This window comes from Dromiciops gliroides, chromosome 4, assembly GCF_019393635.1.
Source record: "Dromiciops gliroides isolate mDroGli1 chromosome 4, mDroGli1.pri, whole genome shotgun sequence".
NCBI lineage: Eukaryota > Metazoa > Chordata > Mammalia > Microbiotheria > Microbiotheriidae > Dromiciops > Dromiciops gliroides.
The window spans coordinates 360180670-360205439 of NC_057864.1; the positions used below are offsets into that span (position 1 = coordinate 360180670).

Sequence of the window (24770 nt, forward strand, 5' to 3'; positions counted from 1 at the left end):
TCTTTCCACCTGCTGAGCCTGGAGCTTTTTTAGCCGCCTCCTGTGTACCAATGGACCTTCTTCTAACATTTCCCTCACTGAAAAGCCCCCCTGCTCCATACCACTCCTTCCTCTGTCTCCTTTCTCGCTTTCTCTATCCTCCTGAGCCCCTATGTTCTCTTAATCTTCTGGCCCCCCCTTTTCACTGTCTTCTCCAACCTCCTCAAGCATCTCTACCTTCTCTGTATTGTAGCCCTTTCTCGCTTTCTCTATCCTCCGGTGTCCCCCAGCCTCCTTGCTCTTAGCTTTTTCTCTGTCTCCATCAGCCCCTCTCTTTACATAGCCTCAGTCTCCTTCGTGTCCTTGAAGCAGCCCTCCTTCTGTCCATCCACACTCCCTTCTTTATCCTCCGGGGCCCCTTTGTTCTCTTAATCTTCCAGCCTCTCCGCTCTGTCCCTTACTGTCTTCTTAATCTTCTGGCCTCCCATTCACTGTCTTCTCCCCTGTATTTATGTTCCTTCTCTCTCCTCAAACCTCGGGCTCCCTGTGCCCCTGCACACGCCAAGTTAATCTGCTGCGCTAGCACTGCGGCCGGGTGGGGACTCAAGGGGCCTGTGCCCCCTGCTGCACGCCTGGGACCTCTGCACAAGCTATGCTAGAGGCCAGCCTGCATGAGCCCGAGATCTCTGGGGTAGATCCCCCCAGGGCAGAGTGAGCTGGGGCTTTTCCCCCCAGCCATCTGACCTGGCTCCCTGTAAAGCCCACAGGGCTTTTTGGCTCAGATGAAGCAGAGCGGGAGGGGCACCAGCCCCTCTTACACAGAAAAACCCCTGAGGGCCTAAGGTTTTTTAATCTCAGCCCAAAGGCAGGGTCCCCAAATCAAAATAAATTTCCACATGCCTCAGCCTGCCATCGGTACCTAATGTTTCCCACAGGCAATATTACTTTAACCCCACCAGTATGAAGCAGGGCTTTATAACCGTGGGCAAATATGACCTCCTTGTGCCTCTGTTTCCTCATCTGTAAAATGAAGGGTTCGAACAATTAGTCTTTAAGATCCTTTCTTCCAACTCTAAACAGTGATGATCTTATAATCAAAGGTTGCTTGGATGTGAATTTGTATCTTTGATCTTAGGAAAAGATAATGCACACCAGCATAAAACTGATACCTCTGTACATCAAACATTTGTGAAAATATAGCAAGGTGCTTCTGCCAAGGAGGATATTTCCTGGGATGAGAGACCACAGTACTCTATTCTGTAGCTTCTGTTAAGAATAGGCACTATGGGAGCAGCTAGGTGGCGCAGTGGATAAAGTACCGGCCCTGGATTCAGGAGTTCCTGAGTTCAAATCCGACCTCAGACACTTGACACTTACTGGCTGTGTGACCCTGGGCAAGTCACTTAACCCCCATTGCCCCGCAAAAAAAAAATTAATTAATTAATTTTTAAAAAAGAATAGGCACTACCAAGGCAGTACTACCAAAGACCTCTTTCTCTTCCCTCCCTCCTCTTTAACCTGTGGTTTTTGCCTATGTTCCCCTACTATAGCCATTGCTAGGGACAGGCAAAAAGAACTAAAACAGAGTCCTTAGCAATATCAACAATGACCAAAGCAGAGAATCACTCCAGGTCAGTGAGGCACCTTGACAGTAGCCTAGAGTATGTGGGAAAAGGAAAGTTAGCTTTCTTAGATTCTTCACTTGTGGGCTAAGTCTTTTTAGTTATGGTCATAGTCTATGTTTTATTAGGAGTGTAACTCCCCTTAAGAATTTTAGAAAATAGTAAATATGCATTAGGAGATAGTTTGAAAAATGTTGTGGTTATGAGCTGGTCTTCTAATGTTGAAAATCTTCCCTATCCTCTCAGGCTCTTAAAACCTATCATTTTAAGAGGGACACAGCACTACCACTACTCCTCCCACTCCTGTGGACATTCTGCTAAATGTTTTCTATGCAAAAAGATTACAATGAACTTAAAAGTCACTTGTCTCTAGTATGAACTGATTAAATATTAATAGAATATTCCATAACCTTAAAGTACTCCATCATTTAAAAAGTAAAGGATAAAGAGAGATTTATACAATGACATTATAGAGACAAACATCTTTGAAATGCTTTAGAACCCTGATCAACTCAAGGACCAACCATCATTCCAGAGGTCCAAGGATGAAGCATGCTATCTTCCTGAGCATAAGAGAGGTGATGGAATCAGAGTACATAACAAAAAACATTTTTGGATATGACCAATGTGCAAATTTGTTTTGCTTTCTTGACTCTGCATATTTGTTTGAAGGATTTTGTTTTGTTTTGTTTTTCTTTTCAGTGGAAAGAAGGGGAAAGTGGAAAGGAGAGAAAAGAGATTTTTGGTAACTAAAAAAAATAATTTTAAAAATCTGAAGCAAGGGATAAACTAAGAAATGAGTTAAATTTATTTCCCAATGAAATCAAAGTGCCTTTCTTATGGTTATAATAAAAGCTCTTATAATGTTATTCTTATCTCTTCCTCAAAAATGTTGTATGAAAATAATAATATAGTTGACCCACAAAAAGCTTTTCATCTGAGTGTTACCTCTTTTGTTCCCTGCTCATATCATACTTCTCACTTTCGCGGATAACAGTGCCACATTTAGTATGAAAAGTTAATGGATTCCAGCTTTTTATTATGGTGGCACCTCAGTTTTTCCTTCTAGGGCTGATGAATTGATGCCATTCTCCTGCAGCAGTAACAAGCAGGACATCATCTCTGTTGATTTCTGTCATTGTGTCTTGTTTTCAGAATTGAAAAGCTTCAGGCAGAGATTACTTGTACAGTTGATAATTCATTTCCCAGCTGACAAAATGTCCAACAGAAGAATGACATAGTTCAGCACATCAAAATTTCTACTTTTGTAAATATCTGGTTACTAATCTATCTGCCTTTCCTCTGTGTTTTTCAGGGTAGATCATTTGTATACCTTCTTTGTTCAGTGCTCACCAGAAGTTTATGGAAAAGATGCCAAAGAACAAGGGTTTGTCGTGGTAGAAAAGGAAGAGTTGAATATGGTTGATAACTTTTTCAGTGAGCCAACAGCTAAGAGCTGGGAGGTAAGCACACACCACAATAAAGACAGCTGTCATAGAATATGCAGAAAAGCAAACTTATTTCTGTAGCAAACATCTTCCCAGGAGCAATACACACCTGCATTTTCATATATATATTTGCATGTGTATTTTTGTGTGCATGTATATATGTATATATACATATATATGCTTAATTTTTAGTTGAGGAATAAAAGGAAGCTAAAAGGGTCTTTGCATAGAAAGTTTGAGAATTCACTTCCAAAATTACTGCTAGAGGTTGCTTTATAATTTAAGCTAATTGATTATTTATTGAATTGAATTAACCTGAACTTTACAACTTACTTTTTTTTGGGGGGGGGGTGAAGCAATTGGGGTTAAGTGATTTGCCCAGGGTCACACAGCTAGTGAGTGTTAGTGTCTGAGGCCGGATTTGAACTCAGGTCCTCCTGAATGTAGGGCCAGTGCTCTATCACTGTGCCACCTAGCTGCCCCAACTTACTTCTTTTATTTCTATAAATGCTTACATATGGTTTTCCTTTGCATCTGTTCCCTCATATGTGATACATTGCTATCAGTGACATCAGATGTACAAGTTTCTTTGTTTTTTATATGATCTATGTACTATTAGATCTTCCTAAAGCAATTTAGTAATTTGTTCATCTCTGTTTAAACAACTTGGTCATTTTTCAAGTTTCATTTTCTTGTAAGCAAATTTGCACCCCAAGTGATCTTTGCCCATCTTATGTCAAGTCCTACAGGCACATACTTTTTTGCCCCATAGAATCACTGGGTCACACTTAGAACTGGAAGGGGTCTTAGTGCCCACTGAGTCCAACTCCCTCATTTAATCTAAGAGGAAACTGAGTCCCAGAGAGGCTAAGTGATCATACTGCTAATACATGTCTGTGGGAGGATTGCCCAGGATCACCCTGCTCATATATTTCTGTGGGAGGATTAGAACTCTAGTCTTCCTAACTCTAAGTCTAGCACTGAATCCACCACACTTCCTATCATGTTTCCCTTCTAGTTCCTGCCAGTGGATAAGCTAAAGATGGCCCCAGAGCCCTACTATAATCTCAAGCACATATTAGTTGAGCACTACAGAATGGCTTTATTACTTGAGAGCAAGGCCATGAGGATTCCCTGGTACTTAACCTATTCTTCCCACTTCACAGGATTACTCTGAGAAAAGTACTTTGTAAACCCTAAAACATAGTAAAAACCCAGGCTGATATTATTGTAGTCAGTATTGGATAATGATTAAAAGGCCCATATTCACCAAGAAGAGAAACTAATTTACAATTTGGGGTTAATCTCAACTTGCCAGGCTGCCTGCCAACAGAAAGCCCTCCTGACATCATTCTCGGAAATCAAATGCTCCTTCATTTTCATTTCGGTTGTAAATTCCTTACAAGATGAAGCATGTTATCAAAAGCACACACTGTTATTCTGCCTCTTATGCAGTCAGCCATTTAAAGACTCCTATTCAATGGAACAGACTCACACTTGTACTCTTCATCTAGTCTAGATTCTTCCATATAATGTTAGGTACAGAGAATTTATAAGATCCGAGGTGAACGATGCCCATCGTCCCACAGCTACTAAGTAGCAAAGTCAGTCTTCTGACTCCAAATACATTTTCCTCCATGTTCCAACTACCTCTCTATCAGGGAAGGGGAAGCATCCAAAATCTTGGGTGAAGCAATTCAGGTGAGCATTGGAACAGTTTGGGAGAAAAGCAGAGGGGAAAGCTGGGAAGTGGAGATTAAAACAATGAGGTTTTGTTAACCTCAATTAGGAAATTAAGTTTGAAAGGTGAAAGCTCATTTTATAGCCTTGGGCCTATATCTAACAGGAAGTGAGTGTTTACTCTCAATCCTAATTTGGGTGTGTTCCTGTAGAATGGTGAACCCTGTCCTAAGGGAAATTGAAACTTACTGATGCAGGAAACTAGATAGAGCAGAAGTTGTGGCTGACACTCTCAGTAGCTGCAGCTGCTGCTCTGGGCTGCTGACTGCCTCGTGGAGGCAAAGAAAGTGTTTGCCCTCCAGAAGTGGCTTAGAAAGCTAACAGCCCTCACAACCTGACGATGAGACTAAAGCAAATGGCCTTGGACATTCAGATCCTGTACTGTGCCAGACCTGACCAGGAGCCTTTTGTGAAGGTAGGTCAGACTGTGCCTTTTGTTGTTGCTGAATCCCCAAGGAGCTAACTGTAGGATGGAATACATCTTTTTCCAAACTCATTTCCCTTCAAGGAGCTCTTGGCTTTTCAAATTTCATTGTGATGCAGTGTTTTGTCTGCTTTGGCGATTTCTACTTTTTGCTCCTTCTCTTCTAAAATAAAGAATGCTCTGGAAACTTAAGTAGAGTGTGTTTAATATTTCATTCTGCGACCCGATCTATATACCTGTGGCAATTATAGTCCTCTTCCAGGATGTGGTACTTCGTTTGTTGTATTTAAAATGCTTAACTTTGAGGGGTTTGTTTGTTTATTAGTTCCCTTCATTAAGAAATGCAACTTAAAAAGAAGAAAAAAGAAAAAATGCAACTTAGGAGGAACAGATTTCTTGATTTATGTTCTGGAGAGATACATGCTTAAATCAGTGGGCATTGTGGCCATTTCTGTGCATTTGGGAATTTTATAGTATTTGCATTCACAACTTATGCCTGATGATTTTTGGTTTTTGGTTTTCCTGGAAAATTTGAATATCTTTATACCTTTATGGGTGTTTTGTTTTCTAATAATTTACCTGTTGATTTTTAGGGGAAAAAAGGGTTTTCAACCAAATTTTATAAGGAAAAAATAGATTTTGAGTTAAAATGTTCACTTCCTACCTTTGTGAGATTGAAGCAAGTCACATCCTCTCTGGGGTCTCAGTTTCCTAATTGGTAAAATAAGGGAGTTGGACTAAATTATATCTAAAGTTCCTTCTATGATTCTGAAATCTAAGCCCAGATACAGTAGGAGATGCCTGCCATTCACTATAAAACAGTTCTCATTTTAGAAGAAAAGTGACTTTTTGGTCTCTTGAAACTGACATTTTTAACCACTTGGCATCTTAGCTGAAATTGTTGTTCTACAAGCGCCATCACTTGCAGAAATCAATCAATATCCAGGACAAAAAAACACCAGCAAAGTCGGTTACTTCTTTTGATTTGCTCTACAGAAACCATCAATAACCTTGAGTGGGAAAAGACAATAGAATCTTAATTTGGAACAGGAAGGGAACTATAAGGTCACTCACTCCAACCCCCTAATTTTACAGATAAAGAATCAATGGCCCAGAAAAGTTAAATGACTTCTCCAAAATCTTTTATGCAGTAAGTGGCAGGGCTAGATTTTGAAACCAAGCCCTCTGATTCAAAATTTAGTATTTTTTCAACATCATCTTCACTGTGGTTTTGCTTGGTTCATACCTAGCCTCCAATTTCAGAAAAGGTATTTCTTTTTACATGTTACTAACAATTACAACAACAATATCTAGCATTTATGTAATACTTTTTAAGATTTGCAAGTGCTTTATAGACATTTCATTTGATCTTCTCAACAACCCTAAGAGGGTAGGTGCTATTATTATCCCCAGTTTACATGTGAAGAAATTGAGGCAGGCAAGATGTTCAATGACTTGCCCAGGGTCACACAGCTAGTAAGTGTCTTGAGGTTAGATTTAAAGTTATTTCTTCCTGACTCCAAGTCCCCTGTACCACCTACCATCGACCCCATTTTCTCCTATCTTTTCCAGGATTATGGTCCATCCAGAAGTCATTACTTCCCTTTCGTATATTTTAGTCGCAGGCACTTTCCCCTCGCCAACAAACTTAATCAGGTCTCTTAATACTAAAAAATATTTCCTTGGACACTTCTACATTGCTCAGACTCAAATCTCTTTCATCCTCTTCGCTGCTCTGGAAAAAAGTGATATATACGCAATGCTTTTCTCTGCTGCCTTATTACTCACTCAAGATAATGAGTTGATCAAAAAGAAGAAATTGATCTTTTGCAAAAAGCTTGCTTCTATCCCCACCATTTTACTGTAACTGGGGTAGAATCACCAGGGGCCTCCTAAAACACCAAATTAAGTCATCTTTTTTAGTCTTCATTCTCCTTAACTTTTCTGTAAGCAGCATATGACTGTTTTGACTGTTTTCTCATTTAAGATACTTTAAACTCTCCCGATTCTCCTGTAGCCTCCCTAACTGCTTTTTATGTGGCTCTTCGTCTTCTTCCCAATCCCTTAATGCTCACAGTCTATCCTTGACCATTCGAGAGAGACGGACCGAGAGATGGTGGTATGTCAGGATTCAGAGAATCTGAGCTCTCCCTCAAGCACTCCACAGTGATTCTATCTCATAAGAGAGAGAAAAAAATCACCTTTAGACTCTACACACACACACGCACACCCTAATCTAGGAATCCTCAGAGGGACCGCTGCAATCTTGCAGAGATCCTTGGACAAACAAGTTCAGGAGTTCAAGTAAATCAAGGGTAGATCATAGACGGCAGAGATTTTGGAGACATGCAGATGATATACCTGTCTAAACCCAGCCCAGCCTGATACTTTCTCATAGCTATGACTATAGGAACCCAACCAGAAAGAGTGGCCTTGAGATGTAGGGGCCTTATCCACTGAGACTCAATCTCTGTATGGGCTCAAGCCCATACAGGAGAAAAGTCCTAGCAAAATGTAGTTCCTGAAATCTGTGGTGAGATCCAGACATTAGAGCAGCCCCTGTGCCCAATATGTGGAGGTGTGAGGACCCCAGTCAGAGCAAAAGGAGGTCCTGGAGTCCTGTGAAAAGAGGGAGCCCAATATAGAAATGTTCTACATGACTTCACATGTATAATCAATATCAAGGGAAGGAAAAGGGACAGGAGCGAGGGAAAGAATTCAGAACTCAAATTTTTTTTTTTTAATGAATGTTAAAAAAAACTTAGATCCTAAGGTCGATGAGATGAGCAAAACAAAAGCTGAATACCATGAAGAAATACCTTGGTTCAAGTAAGACCCAGAGGAAAAACCCAAAAGAAGATAGTGACCCTCCAACAAGTCTAGCTAAAGCCTCATTGAAAAAAAAAAAAGTTCTGTTTTTTCCAAATAAGATCAGGGAAAAGCAAAGAAGTCCGTTATCACCACTGCTATTTAAATTATTGCTAGAAATGCTAGCAATAGGAATAAAACAAGAATAGAAATTGAGGGAATAAGCACAGCAAAGGAAAAAGAATTATTGCTTTTTTGCACAACATGAATGTTGTAATTAATAGCTAAAAATTCTAATCATTTTAGGAAAGTTGCAGGATATTAAATAAATACACATAAATCATCAGCATTCCTATATGTCACCAGCAAAACTCAGAAGAGCTAAAAGGAGAAATGATATGATAAAATATTTGGAAGAGCATCTACCAAGATGCTCCCAGGAACTATATAAATCCACCTATAAAGTACTTTGCAGAAATAAAGACAGACATAAATAATTGGAGAAACATTAATTGCTCACAGGTGGGTTGAGTCAATGTATTAATGACATTAAATTAATTTATTTAGTGCTGTATCAATCAGATTTCCAAAAGAACATTTTATAGACCTAGCAAAAAAAATAACAATTCATATGGAAGAACAAAAGGTCAGAAATCTCAGGGATAATGCTAATTTTTTTGGTTTTTAATGAGAAGGAAGGGGGCCTATCAGAAGCAGATCTCAAAGTATTACAAAGCAGTAATCATTAAAAACAATTTGGTACTAGGGGGTTTTTTTGTTTGTTTTATTTTTTGTTTTGTTTTGGGTTTGTTTTGTTTGTGAGGCAATTGGGGTTAAGTGATTGCCTAGGGTCACACAGCCAGTAAGTGTAAAGTGTCTGAGGCCAAATTTGAACTCGGGTCCTGCCGAATCCAGGGCCGGTGCTCTATCCACTGTGCCACCTAGCTGCCCCCTTTTTGTTTGTTTTAAAGGAAGATAGGGTTAATCACTGGTATAGATTTAGGTATTGTGCCCATATGGAAGTAAACAAATACAGTAGCAGAGCATTTGAAGAAAGCAAAGATCCCAGTAACTAGGGAAAGAACTCAACATATGACAAAAATTACTGGAAAAACTATCATTTTGTTTAGTCATGAACTCTTCCCCTATTTGTAGTTCTGAAATGTAATTTCTTTTTTACTAATAATATTTGATGGGCATGGAAAGAAATTATCTTTTAGAACTATGACTAGGATATGAACAGGCAGGTTTTTTTCGTTTTGTTTTTTTTTGTTTTGTTTTTTAGTGAGGCAATTGGGGTTAAGTAACTTGTCCAGGGTCACACAGCTAATAAGTGTTAAGTGTCTGAGGCCGGATTTGAACTCAGGTACTCCTGACTCCAGGGCCGGTGCTCTATCCACTGCACCATGTAGCTGCCCCTGAACAGGCAGTTTTTTTGTTTGTTTGTTTGGGGTTTTTTGCAGGCAATGGGGGTTAAGTGACTTGCCCAGGGTCACACAGCTAGTAAGTGTCAAGTGTCTGAGGCCGGATTTGAAATCAGGTACTCCTGAATCCAGGGCCAGTGCTTTAACCACTGCGCCATCTAGCTGCCCCAGGCAGTTTTTTAGGAAGAAATCTAAGCTATCCACAATCATGAAAAAAAAAAATGTTCTCAATCACTAATAATCAATTCAAATTATGGCAACATCAAATTGGCAAAGATAACAAAAGCAGAAAATGATGAATATTGCAGAGCTTATGGGGAAACAGATATACTATTATGAGCTATTATGGAAAGCAATACAGAACCATACTCTAAAAGATACCAAAATGGGTTATATTTTAGCCCCATTTAGCCCCAGCTACACCACTATGCCCTAAAGAGATAAAAGAGGGAAAAGATCTATATGTACAAAAATATTTACAGCAGCTCTTTTCATGTTAGACAAAATTAGAAACTAATTAGGTATCTTTCTACTGGGGGAAAGCTAGACAAATTGTTGTTGTATATAAATATAAATAGAATATTATTGTACCATGAGAAATGAAACAGACATGATGATGCCATGAAATTCTGAAAAGGAAGGCTTCTTTGAACCAATGCAGAGTGAGCAGAGGTAGAACAGTTTATACAATGATAACATTATAAGGAAAAACAACTTTAGAACTAATTAATGTGGTGATAAACCAAAAGGAAGGAGATGAAATATTATACTCACCTCTTGACAGAGAGGAGAGTAATTTAAAATCTAGAACATATTTTTGGAAGTAGCTGATATGGAAATTGTTTTGTTATTGAAGGCTTTATCTTTCAGACTTTTAAAAAAGTTGTTCTATTGTGGGAGGAGAGTTAGTGAGAGGGACAAATTAATTTTTAATCAAAGCTAAGTTTTTGCATCTTTTCCCCCTAAATCTCTCTCTCCTTGAGCCTTCACTATTTCTGATAATATTCACTTCTGATAATATACACTATTTCTAGTAATTTCTGATTGGTAATATTGCATTAACTCTGTGTACCATATTAAAAATCTCAAGTTTGGGGTCACCTAGGTGGCGCAGTGGCTAAAGCACTGGCCTTGGCCCTGAGTTCAAATCCGGCCTCAGGCACTTGACACTAGCTGTGTCTCTGGTCAAGTCACTTAATCCTCATTGCCCCACCCCTCAAAAAATCAATTTAAAACCATTTTTTTTTTAATCTCAAGTTTATTCTTGATTCTTCTCTCTGCCTCACCTCTTATTCACACTCTCCTAAAGCACTCAAATCCTTTCTCTTCATTTCTATTCTACTCTAGTACAAGCATTCTTTTTGTTTTGTTTTGTTTTTTTGGGTTTTTTTGTTTTTGCGGGGCAATGGGAGTTAAGTGACTTGCTCAGGGTCACACAGCTAGTAAGTGTTAAGTGTCTGAGGCCGGATTTGAACTCAGGTACTCCTGAATCCAGGGCCGGTGCTTTATCCACTGAGCCACCTAGCTGCCCCTAGTACAAGCATTCTTTACCACATACTGGTCCTGTTGTAATGTTTTCCTAATGGGTCTTCCTGCCCCTACTCTGTCCCTTCCAACCCTTCCTTGATACAGCTGCTAAAATAATCCTTCTGTTGCTCAGATCTGGGCACTCTTCTGTTCAAAAATCTTCCATGACTCCCTCTTGGCTCTTGGAGAAAGTGAGAAAGTGCTTGTTATTCCCCTTGGCAGCAGAAGTCCTAATTATCCTTTTGCTCTTAAGAGCCTGAATGATTACTCACCTGAAGCACAGCTATTCCATGCTAAGTCCCTCCACGATTCTGATGTAGAAACACCCCATCACCACCAGTACTGGGACTACAGAGTCTGGGTTGAATCTAACACCACACCTCATTCTGTACCTAAAATACCTTAGCAACCATCCATACTGTATGACTATATCTAACCAAACAAAAAGCTGACAGAGCCAAACAAAAAATTTTTATATCATACTTCACAGAGATTATAGGATTTAGGGAGGTAAAGAACATTGACAATTTTCTAGTCTAACTCTCATTTCATAGATGAGGAAATTGAAGCTCAGTTTAAATGACCTACCCTTCCTCAGACTTGGCTCGTGAGAACCACATCCCAAGTAAGCAGCAGAGACAGGAAGCAAACCAAAGTGTTCAGGTGCTAATACAATACTTTCAGGAGCCAAGGAAGGGATTCTGCCTACAATCGTCATTTATATGTAAGGGATTGCATGTTGGTTCCTTCTTTTCACGGATTAGAGTATGACTGAAATTGGCAAGATGTTATTCAATTACCCTTAAGTTGTAAGGGAAAAAAACAAACACATGTGGAATTTTTAAAAAATTTTAAATAAAAAATTTAATCCCACATGTTGTTTTTTCCTTAAGTACAAATACAATGGATTCTTGTCTTCACGTACCAGTCAAAATAAGACCCTCTTTCTCATGGACAGATAGCATGGTCTAGAAGATAGCTAAGCTTGAAACCAAGTTCCATCTCTAACATAAATTGTGCATCTCTGGGCATTTTACTTAAGGCAACTTTCTGAAAAGTTATATTAGGAGGCAAGCTCTTTGAGGGCAGGAATTATCTTTCTTTTAGCTTGTTATTTGTATTCTTAGTGTTTAGCGAAGTGCCTGGTTTATAGTAATTGCTTTAAAAGTGATTCCTAGGGGGACAGCTAGGTGGCGCAGTGGATAAAGCACGGGCCCTGGATTCAGGAGGACCTGAGTTCAAATCCGACCTCAGATATTTGACACTAACTGTGTGACCCTGGGCAAGTCACTTAACCCTCATTGCCCTGCAAAAGAAAAAAAGAAAAAGCTTACTAGTATTATAAATTACAGCGAAGGTGCTGACCTGATTTGGTAGAGGCAGCCCCTATCCTAGAGAATCCAGAACTCCCCTCTAACAATGAAATCACCGGTGCAGTCCCTGTCCCTAGCTTTTCCTCATCCATGTGATATTAAAAAACAAATGAATCCCTAAAGAGTTTTTTAGGATAAACTTAAGTTAGAAGAGACTTGCTAAATCATTTTGCCTAGTGCCTTTTTTATCTATATAGAATCTCTTAACACTATAGCTTTTTTGTAGCCAAGGCATTCAAACCATAAAATGTGAAAGGTCATTTACACACAGACATTAATCAGGGTCTTATTTAACTCTTTTAACTTTTGTGCCTGTGTTAATTTTGGAACATATTTTTCTGTTCACATAGTTTGAATTGGCTGGTTGAGCCTCTGCCCTCAAACTTGGGAAAGCCTTCATCAGTTGAAGTCTTGCTATAAAATATTTGGTTCTGGGCACTACGTTTTAGGGAGACCTTTGATAATCTGGAGATTGTCCAGAAGAAGGCAGCCAGGTTGGCGAAGGGCCATGAGCTCATGCTATGTGCAGATCAATTGAAGGAACTGGGGGTGTTTAGCTTGGAAAAGAAAAGGGTTAGGAAAGGGGAAGTGTGTCCATATTCTGGTATTTGGAACAGTCTGATGGAAGAAGGGTTAGACTTTTTCTGATCTGCCCTGTAGGGCAGAATAAGAAACAATGGGTCAAAGTTGCAGTTGCAGAGACAAATTTAGGCTTTAAGAAAAAAATGCAGGAGTACATGAGTTCAAATCTGGCCTCAGACACTTGACACTTTCTAGCTGTGTGACCCTGGGCAAGTCACTTAACCCCCATTGCCCCACAAAAAAAATAAAGAAAAAAACGTCCAAATGGCTGAACTTCTCCACAGTACATCGAGCAACAACCCTGGAGTCAGGAAGACCTGAGTTCAAATCTGGCCTCAGACACTTCCTAACTGTGTGACCCTGGGCAAGTCACTTAACCCTGTTTGCCTAAGTTTCCTCATCTGTCAAATGAGCTGGAGAAGGAAATGGCAAACCACTCCAGTTTCTTTGCCAAGAAAACCCTAAATGGGGTCGTGAAGAGTTGGACATTACCAAAACAACTGAACAACAACAACAAAATAGAATAGGACACTTGGGGAAATGGAGGCTCTCTCACGAGAGATCTTTAAGCAAAGGCTGGATGATTACCTGTGTATACATTGTAGGAGGGATTTTCTTTGGGGCATTGATTGAATTAGATGGCCACTGAAGTCCCTTCCAACTCTGAAATTGTACAATTCTGCTATTTCAGATAATCACTGTTGAAGAGGCCAAACGGAGAAAGAGTACTTGCAGTTATTATGAAGAGGATGATGACGAGTCCCTCCCTGTCTTAAAGCATCATAGTGCTCTCCTAGAGAATATGCACATAGAACAGGTATGAATGGTTATAATCAGAGTAATGAGAAATCAGTCTTTAAGGATTTAAACAAAACCTTTGCATAAAGCCAGAATTGAAGTGCTGTTGACATTCAAGGGAGGGATTAGGACACCTGTAGCTCAGGAGACTGGTTTTTGAGTGATACACAAGCTGACTTCTCTCCCCTTTCATTTTCAGCCTGTTGAAATCCTGTACCCATCCTTCAAGGCTCAGTTCAATTGTCACCTCCTTCTTAGGGCCCCCACCCACTTCCTTCCAGCCAGAAGTAATCTCTACTGCTTCTAAAAACATTTGAGCACTTAGTTTGCATCTCATACAGTTATGCTAGCCTATTTTACATCAGTCTAATTTGTATATGTGTTCAATATGCTAGCTTTGTATTCAACAAAGAGTAGAAATATATTGCCCCTACAAATAAAGAATTTAGAAAGGTAACTGCTATCAATAGTCACAGAAACCCTGAGAGTAAAATTATCCTCTGGTGCATATCCTTGCTAGGATTCATTTACTATAATTCTTCCTTTTCCTACTCGTTTAGCTTCTGTATCCCTTATTGTAGTGAAATCTTTGTCTCTCAAAAGTGGGAAATTATGCTAATGAGTATGGTAATGTGAATTTGCTAAAATGAATTTCATTTTTATTCCTAAGGAGTATGGAAATTGGAGTAAACTGGAGTGTGTTGTCTACCTTGGATTTTTAGAGTAATATTTAAGGGATTTATTTTCTTTATTTTATTTTATAATCTTTCCACTTTCCACTTCAAGCTCGCTCGGCGACTTCCAGCAAGGGTACAAGGATATCCATGGAGGCTAGCATATAGTACTATAGAACATGGCACAAGTCTGAAAACTTTGTACCGGAAATCAGCATCTCTAGATAGCCCTGTCCTTCTGGTCATCAAAGATATGGATAACCAGGTTAGAACTTACACCTATTTTTCACCTCTTAAACCTACTACATGTAGATGCAGATACTACATGTATTTGAGACAAATTGGCCTAACTTGCTCACCCTAGAACTTAATATTATGTCTTCTGCCTAGACTGCTCCCCAGCCTGGCTACTGGAATGTACACCACTCCCCCCTCCATTCCTAAGAAGTCTTACCTTCCCTTAAGGTTCAACCCAAATGGCACATTGAATGGGAAGCCTCTTTTTATCTCCCACTAGTTTTGGGGTATTTTGTTCCTTAGATTATCTTGTATTTAATTATTCATATGTGTGTGTGTGTGTGTGTTGTATATGAATACCCAGTAGAATATAATTGAAGCCAACAACTCTGTGGGTTCGGGTGGGGTGTGGGTGTGGGTGTGGTGTGGTGTGGTGTGGTGTGGTGTGTCCCCTAGGACACTGCAAGTAAAAAGTAGTCACTAAATGCTTCTTGAGTTAAATGGAATTGTTTTGCAAAATGCTCTATAAATGTTTAGGTATTACTGTATTGTGCAAAGAAAATCCCTGCCAGTCATACTTGTAAAATAAAGAAGAGAAAGAAGTATGTACTCTCAAGTATTCAAATCTGATTAGAGAATGAAACTTGGAGCTCTTACTTGCCAGCAGTCTGGTCTCTCATCTGACTTTATATGTTGTAATGGAACATGTTTAGGAGGGAGAAGAGAAAGAAGGCAAAACATTTCTGTAGTTTTAAAAGTTGCTTGAAAGTAATACTTTCTATCTGGACAGATTTTTGGAGCATACGCAACTCATCCATTCAAGTTCAGTGACCATTACTACGGCACAGGAGAAACTTTCCTCTACACTTTCAGCCCGAATTTCAAGGTGACTACTTAGGAGAAAATTGCAATATGATGCTCTTGTTTTCCCCGGGGGACACTAAAACAGAAAGTGTATCATAAACCGACCTTCTGTAACCCTTGGTAACAACCCCCTAGTCATATGGCACAACTGCTAGGCACATTAGTTGTGGGCCTTGGCATAGCACAGCCTGTTTTCCTGTAATCTATAGGAGCCTGTTAGTGGTTGAAGTTTGCCTGAAGGATCTTCTCTAAGCTCATATTCACTCTGAAGGATTTAGTCCTAGCAAAAGAAGTCAAGAGCACCTTCAAGCAAATAGGTTGTTTTCAATTTCCATCCTGATCCCCAAGATAACATGTTGATGATCGTCATTTCTCAACAAATTCCTAAAATTAAAAATATCTCCTCACTTGTGTTTATTCTGTACATCCTAGGTATTCAAGTGGAGTGGAGAAAACTCTTACTTTATCAATGGAGATATAAGTTCTTTAGAACTTGGTGGTGGAGGGTAAGTTTTTAAATATTTTCATTTGATGTGAACAACCTTAATTTGATTCAAGTTATCAGAACTGGGTGTCAAAAAGTTTTAGTGATTGTGTCAGATTAACTGAAATTTTACCTCTTCACATCATCAAGAATGAAAGCTAAAATTATATATTACTATAAGACCTTGTTTTCATTGTACTTGTAAATCAGGAACTGTGTAATCTCCATCAATTAAATTTAATGAAAAGAAAATTCTTTATCTGTTTGTTTTCAAATTTGATTATTGATCATTTCCCTCCGTTTTGAAAGTGGAACCAAACTTGTATTTTCATTAGTGTATTGCCCAAGACACTGAAAGGTTGTGACTTGTCTAAGATCACATAGCCAGTATATGCAGTGGGTAGGAACCTGGATGTTTCTAACTCTGCAAGTGCTCTATTGATAACACCACACTACCTCTGTGTTAAATAAAAACACCAAGGGAGACAAGTGGGCATTTATATTGTTCTATAAAACTTAATGGTAAACAGAAATGTGATTTTTTTTGAAGCCAGTCTTTATTATCAATCAACAAACATTTATTAAATACCTACTATGTGCCAACCATTATGCTACAAAAGCAAAAATGAAACAGTCCCTACCTTCAAGATGCTTACATTCCATCACGTGGAACAATAAGTACACATATAACTAAATGCAAAATATATACAAAATAATTTACTGCAACTATATAGGGAAGAAGGCATTAGTTACTAGAGGGATCAAGAAAGGCTTCATGTAGGAAGTGGCACTTGAGCTGATCTTTGAAGGAAGCTGGGGTTTTGAAGAGGCAGAGATGAGGAAGAAATGCATACTAGGGATGGGGGAGAGTCTATGCAAAGGCACAGAGGTAGGAGATGGAATTTTTTGTTTTCAGCTTGTGTGTTTTTATTCTGTTTAAAACTTTTCTTCCAGTGGACGATTTGGTCTGTGGTTAGATGCTGACTTATACCATGGACGAAGCAACTCCTGCAGTACTTTCAATAATGATATCCTTTCGAAAAAAGAAGATTTCATAGTTCAAGACATAGAAGTATGGACATTTGAATGAAATTCAGACTGCCTTAAAAATAAAAATAAAAAGACTGAATTCAATCAGCCCTCTTATAACTGGCTGGAAGATGAAATCCCAGCACAGGCTGCCTGGTATCATCCCATAATGCTTTCTTTTGGAAACCATCCCAGAGCATGACTCCATAATGGGAAGATTCTGAAAGCTACCTGGGAGAGGCAGAAAATGAAACTTGAGAATGGAAGACTAGATTATTGCTAGACTTTTTATTCCCACCTCCCTCAAACTCCCACAATAAAGAATCAAGAGTGTTTATAGATGTATGGGTTGAAGGCAGTTTTTATTTTTGGTAACTGTGAACAAAGATACTGTGGAATTATGTGTATAGTATATGCCTTGTGTATTTATATCAATTTGCATTACTCAAACCTACAGAATCATATTGTTTGCCATGGAAAAAGTTTAACTTGTTTGGAAGAAATTCAAAATTTGCAGCACTTAAAGGGAATGTGGGATTTTTTTTAAAGAGCAATTTTATTTATTGTTTTTAGTACATTGTCTGAAATTTTGTTAGCAGTTTTTTCTTTTAATGTTTTAAAAGAATGCATAGATTTGTGTGCTGTTTTGGCAACAAATTCATTTGTTTATAGTTTTATATTGACATTTTTTATTTTGCAAAGAAAATGTATTTGTTTTTAATTTTGCCCTAATTATTCTAGGGTTATTTTTTTTCCAGCAGCATCTGACATAATATACATTCCTATTAGATAGAAACATTGACTGCCTAATTTTGGATTCTTTTCTAACTTCACTGTTGCCAACTTAACTATCTTAGGCCAACTTGTCACTTCAGCAGTGGAAGCAATAAATGCCTTCTAGCAAGGGACCAAGACATGTGCTCCTTCGTTTAGGGGTAATAAGAGAAACTGACGTCTTTGTGAGATGAGGCCAGCTTTAGAAATTACTAGATAAAATAAATTACTAGAAGAAATTTCTTTAGCTCTTAAAAACCATTTGTTTTCATAGAAATAGCTCCATTTTCCTGTCTGATTTTCCCATCCCAGCCCCAGATTTTTTATGAAGGGACAGACTCTGCTCTTAAACGAGAGAGTTTGGTTGACTTATGGTTTCCTCTATTTTTTTTCCCTCTTTACATGAAAAGTTTAAAATTAGCCCAATAATCTTTGTTTTGAGTCTTCTTTCAATTGCCAGAGGCATTGCCAGAAGAAACCTCAGTGATTACACAAGAAACCAGAATTTAAAATTAAAAAAAAAAAAAAAGAAAGAGTACTCTCTTTGGCACTGACCCCTTTTCACATCTTGAAAATGCTTTATGCATTTTGCAAAGATAATAAAAAGCAAAGGCTGTATCATTGATCGAAAGACTGATAAGTACTAAGGATTGTACTGGTGAAAATAATTTCAAAATAACTCAAACTGATATTGGTTGGTCATAACTAGAATCCACTTTTTTAAGGTTATATTTTTAAAGTTTTGCATATATCTATATGATATAAAAATATGATTTGGAACATTAGTCTTAAGCTGACAGCAAGTCTCCATTAGATGTCCTCTCATTTATAGACACTTGAAAGGGAACAAATCAAATGCCAAGAAGCCTCCTGGCAGTTCAGCAAATCATTTGTTCCATACACATTCCATGCAATTTAAAACAGCTGCTATTAAATATTAAATCTGTAACCTGCTTGTGCTTTCTTTATATCCAGATCCTAACCCTTCCACTTGAAATACCAGTAAACACCAAATTCTGGCATATCTACTATAAACTAGCTCAGTAGCTACTCCTAGCATCATGTATGTTGGTGAGAGATATCAGAAATGTCTCGTGATAATCACGTGGCATTTTTACCATTTGAAAACCATCTACTGGTAAGCAAAACATTAACATTTTGCACATGTTTCACTCTTGTTATCTACAGTTTATCTCATGATACTGTATTTGCCAGTGCATAAACACTGTGTTCTCTATTTAAAACAGTATTGTTCGATCAAAACTTTGTGACCCTTCATCTATGAATATTGACTATATGTAATGCAGTGCTATCCCAATATTTTCAATAAAGGAATTTATGCATTCAGTGTGGTATTTTTTCTTGAAAATTTTTCCAAAGTCTTTTTCCTCTGGAATAAATTACTATTGATTTGGCATGACATAATCCCAACCTAGACAACACCTAAATTGGTATTTTTATTTTGGAATTCCCCTCATTGTCTTTGTTCTCCTTGTTCACTACCTCCATTCTAATTGGTATTTTCTAGTTTTTATTTAGGAACATGATATTCTCCTAACTTTTTCTTTTTTGCTGTTCCTTCCTTGCCTCCCTCATAAGCTTCCCACACCTTATCCCTATGCATTAAGGATGAATGGTCCCTAATACTTCTCTTTTTCCCTTTTCTCTGAAATCAGTTAGTTGAAACATTTATTGTCTACCATGTACCAGGCACTATGGTAAGTGCCAAGGACACAAGAAGAGGCAACACCAGATGATATGCAGCTAAGGTAGAGATAGGGAGCACCTTACTACCTACAGTCTTCCAAACCATATAAACTCTTAGAAAGCTGTTTCCTGGACTATCATCAAAGTCATTGATCTGATGCCATGCCAAACTACAGTTCCCCAACACCTTCAAAATTCTCCACATGGATTATTGTTCCTTCCCTTGTCAACCCCTGTAAGCTCCAACTATACTCAATTTCACCATGCAAATGCAGACACCCAGTACTGCTGAAAAGTAAACACAAATGACTGTTATGTGTTTGACACATAACATAAAAAGACACCTGAACTGGGTTCTAGTTTGTTAAATTTTATTCTTTTCAGCTATCAGTATTGGTGACCACTCCACTACCATTCCCCACCCCCTAATCATACCGTTTCGGATAGCTAGGTGATGCAGTGGATAAAGCACTGGCCCTGGAGTCAAGAGGACCTGAGTTCAAATTTGACCTCAGACATTTACTTGCTGTGTGACTATGGGGAAGTCCCTTAACCCCAATTGCCTTAAACATACAGGGCCACCTCCAATCATCCTGATGTATATCTTGCCACTGGACCCAGATGGCTCTGGAGGAGAGAGTGAGGTTGGTGACCTTGCACAGTCCTCCCTCACTTAAATCCAATTCACTGCAAGTCATGACATCACCCTGATGTCATGGTCCTCTTTGGGAATGAAGGACAAACAGCTATCATACATTTTCTTTTTTTTTTTTTGCGGGGCAATTGGGGTTAAGTGACTTGCCCAGGGTCACACAGCTAGTAAGTGTTAAGTGTCTGAGGCCAGATTTGAACTCAGGTCCTCCTGAATCCAGGGCTGGTGCTCTATCCACTGCACCACCTAGCTGTCCCTATCATACATTTTCAATTCCCACTAGGAGTTATTATTTCCCAGACACTCTGGGATTTCCACCTTGTCATAAAAACTACTGAGCCCAACTTTCTAAGAATGTAATGTTCATTAGAGTGGGAGGAGCCCCGGAAGGAAAAGGGGGGTTCTTTTTCTTGCTTTTTTACTTGCATGCCCAATTCATTGATCTCCTCTTTCTCTTTTTTATTCATGTAAGCATTTAGAGATATAAAATTTCCCCTAAGTACTGCTTTGGCTGCATCCCATACGTTTTGGCATATCGTCTCATTATTGTCATTCTCTTGGATGAAGTTATTGATTGTTTCTACGATTTGTTGTTTGACCCACTCATTCTTTAGGATGACATTGTTTAGCTTCCAATTAATTTTAAGTCTACCTTTCCATGGCTCTTTATTACCTGTCAGTTTTATTGCATCATAATCTGAGAGGGCTGCATTTCCTATTTCTGTCTTTCTACATTTGACTATGAGGTTTTTGTGCCCTTATACATGGTCAATTTGGGGGTATGTGCCATGTACCACTGAGCCCTTGGTGACTAAGGGAAGGGCAGGACAGGAAAAACGAGACTGTCATCCCAGGTTACATCTCTTGTCATCATTGACAAAAACCACCTGTGATAAGGCTTTCAGGTTCCCAAGTCAGTGCCTTCTTATTCAGCCCACACCCTACACCTCCACACAACACTACCCAAGAAAATAAGATGCTGAAGAGCTTGGGATTTGTGCCAGGTCATAGCCATTCTGGCCTCCTATCCTTTTTCCCCTAAAGATGAAGCACTGTTTTCGGCATTCACTTCAGAGAATTTCTGGTTTGAGGGAGGTGAAGATGCTGACCTACCAAAGCTTTTTCCAGATTTTTGGTGGGGAAAGGAAGCTGGGGGACATTGGGCCTTATTAAAGTGAACGCAAATCATTCTCACCCAGAAAATGGCTAGGACCATAGCCTCAATGTGGACTATAATACCTCATAAACCCACTCATGATTTTTTCCCCTTCTATCTTAATGCCTTGAAGATGACTTGCTGCTACCCCCTACTGGCTTCTAGTTTATCCAGCTTTTTTCATCTGAACCAGGGACCAGAACCACCAGATCATAATCAAGAAAGAATGCACACTCCTCTCTTTTCTTTTGTCCTCAACCCCTTGAAAACATCATGACACCCTTCCAGGTATTCCTAAAACTGGTGGCTACAAAACACTAAGGGAAACAGAAGGGAAACAATTTCTTAGGTCTTTGTATTAAGTATATCAATCTTCTGTTTATACATACCAAGAATTATGGGTAGCTAGGTGGTATAGTGGATAGAGCACTGGCCCTGAAATTGGGAAGACCTCAATTCAAATCTGACCTCAGACACTTATTAGCTGTATGACCCTGGGCAAGTCACTTACTCCAGTTGCCTTAAAACATATGGGGCTATCTCCAGTCCTGATATGTATCTTGCCACTGGACCCAGATGGCTCTGGAGGAGAGGATAAGGTTGGTGACATTGCATAGCCCTCTCTCAGTTAAATCTAATTCACTGCAGGTCATGATGGCATCACTCCAATGTCATGATCCTCTTCAAGAACAAAGGACAAACAACAACCAAGAATTATACATGACTTTCTCTTGGCTCCCTCAGTCTCTTCTTCCTATTGACTCTCCAGGGCTAGATACCCCAAGGTCTAAACTATGTATTATTTCAGTTATTGGTGTTTAGCCAATGGGTTCAGCAAAACTCTAGATATTCTAGTCCTTCTAGAATTTATTTTCTCAATGCTTAACTTCTGGATCTATAAGCTTTTGGATTCAATAGAAACACCAAATTTTATGATCCCATAATATTGCAGGCCCCATCACATTTTTCTCCCCATGATAGCCAATGTACATTCCACATAATGCCAGTGCCTTTTCTCTCTTTATTATCTCCAGTTTATCCTGCTATATCTTATTTGTATATAGTTATTTACATGTTTCTTCCCCCATTAAAATAGGAGCTCCTTGAAAGCAGGTTCTGTTTTTTTGTCTTTCTTTGTATCCTTAGTGCTTAGTACAGTGCATGGAAGAATAGCAGGTGCTTAATAAATGTTTGTTGATTTGACTTGACTTTATATAGTGCTTTGACAGAGCAACTAGGTGGCCCAGCAGATAGAGCATCAGGCCTGGAATCAGGAAGACATCTTCCTGAGTTCAAATCTGACCTGAGAGACTTACTAGCTGTGTGACACTGGGCACTTAACCCTTTTTGCCTCAATTTCCACAACTGGAAAACGATCTGGAGAAGTAAATGGCAAAATACTCCCTATCTTTGCCAAGAAAACTCCGAAGGGTCACAAAGAGTTGGACATGACTGAAGACAACTAAACAGCAACAACAAAAATATATGTTTGTTGACTTGACATATATATATATATATATTTGTGTGTGTGTGTGTGTGTGTGTGTATATATATATATATATATATATATACATACACACACACCTCTTTGACATTTGCAAAGTGCTTTACAAATTTTCTCTCATTTGCTGGCTCACTACTGCCACCCTCTCACTACTATTATCTGCACTGCCATATATAGGTTATGGAAGAGGACACATTTTTTCCCCCTTCTCCCTTGCATGATTCTCCAAAAATAACATCTAACCCTCAAACATATTTTTGACAGATTTATTCCTATACATTGTAGGGAACTATATGTCGGATTTGTGGAATTGTTGGGAGGATATATTTTAAAAAATAATAAAGACATTTGCAAGTTTACAACAATCTTGAGTAATACCTGATCTCTGTGCCATAGCTTCTAGGAGTAAGGAAATAATAGTCTCAATGTACTTTCCCCTGTGAATATGGAGGTTCGTGCTTAATTCTAGGAGCCACATTTTAGAAAGGACACTGAAAAACTAGAGATTGTCCAGAGGAGGGCAACCAAGGTGATAAAAGGCCTTGAATTAATGTTAAGTAAGGATTGGCTGAAGGAAATGGGCTTAATTAACTTGGAGAAAAGAAAACTCAGGGGGAAAATGATAGCTAGCTGTCTTTGAGTATTGAAAGGCTGTCACATGAGAGAGATTGGACTTAATATGCTTAGCCCCGAAAGGGTAGAATTTAGAGCAATGGGTAGAATTTACAAAGAGGTTAGTTTAGGCTTAATATCAGGAAATACTTTCCAGTGATGATTTTGGTAGCATCGACGTTCATTCAATAATAACTTCCATTTATTTAAAGTTAAAATATTTTAAAGTTTAAGGCTTGCAAAGCGCTTCCTATATACATTATCTTCTTTGAGCTGACAACACCCTCATGAGGTAAGAACACCAAGGCATTACTAGATATTTTGTAGATAGATAAATGCAGACTCAGAGATATTAAGTGAATTGTCTGTTATCGCATAGCTATTTGAAACCAGAGAGAGACAGGATATGAAAGCAGTTTTCTGCAAGTCCAACTTTCATCGGCTACATCATGCTGCCTCTGTGGAAAGCACCATGAGAATCTTTGGATAAGAAAATGTCCCTGTCTTCATGGAATTTATACTTTAGAAGGTCCATGACACTGGGGAGGTGAGGTCATAACTTGCCGTGAATAAGATTTAAATGAGGCAGGGCTGTGCAATGTCAACAGCCTCACTCTCTCCTTCAGGGCTATCTGGGTCCAGTGGCAAGACATAGATTGGAAGGACTGGAGATGGCCCCAGATGCTATGGAAGACCTTGGTCTTTTTAAGCTAAGGTCTTTGCCTGAGTCAATGCCCATTCAGTTATTAAGGCTAGGTAAGAATGAGGCAAAGAATGGCCTCTTTTACCTAGTCAAAAATAGATAGATAGATAGATGAATGAATGAATGAATGAATGAATGAATGAATAAACAAATAAATGGTTGTCTTCCACAATGAAGGACAAACAATAATCAACATCTTGTGACTAAAGGTGATCCAACTGGAGACCCAACTGGTCAGCACCAATTGGAGAATGCAGCTCCTTCCTTCCTTCTTTTCTTCTTTCTTTTCCCCTTTCCCTTCTTTTCCCTTCCTTTCCCTCTGTGCACAAAGGTATTCAGACTCTGATATGTGGGCCCTTGGACCAAGGGAATATAAATCTGATTGCTGAAACCTTACCAGACATCTTGATTTATTTTATTTTATTTTGGGGGGCGGAGCAATGGGGGTTAAGTGACTTGCCCAGGGTCACACAGCTAGTAAGTGTCAAGTGTCTGAGGCTGGATTTGAACTCAGGTACTCCTGAATCCAGAACCAGTGCTTTATCCACTGCGCCATCTAGCTGCCCCTTTGATTTCTTTTAAGGACCAAGCCTTAAACACAAATCACTCTGGCTCTCATTGATTGGCCAACAATGGGCCCCAGGCCAAG

At 38.9% G+C, this 24770-nt stretch overlaps 1 protein-coding gene across 2 annotated transcripts in view; it reads left to right on the plus strand.

The window, feature by feature from the left end:
* The window catches only part of NCOA7 (nuclear receptor coactivator 7), a 196356-nt gene extending 177221 nt beyond the window's left edge, over positions 1–19135 (plus strand). For both annotated transcript variants that reach the window (XM_044002156.1, XM_044002157.1), the window contains exons 11-16: positions 2917–3064; positions 13619–13744; positions 14512–14664; positions 15427–15522; positions 15933–16006; positions 16939–19135. In XM_044002156.1, coding sequence (XP_043858091.1) covers positions 2917–3064; positions 13619–13744; positions 14512–14664; positions 15427–15522; positions 15933–16006; positions 16939–17074 — 733 coding nt within the window. In that variant the 3' untranslated portion in view covers positions 17075–19135. The remainder of the gene's footprint in view (positions 1–2916; positions 3065–13618; positions 13745–14511; positions 14665–15426; positions 15523–15932; positions 16007–16938) is intronic.
* Positions 19136–24770: the final 5635 nt, after the last annotated feature.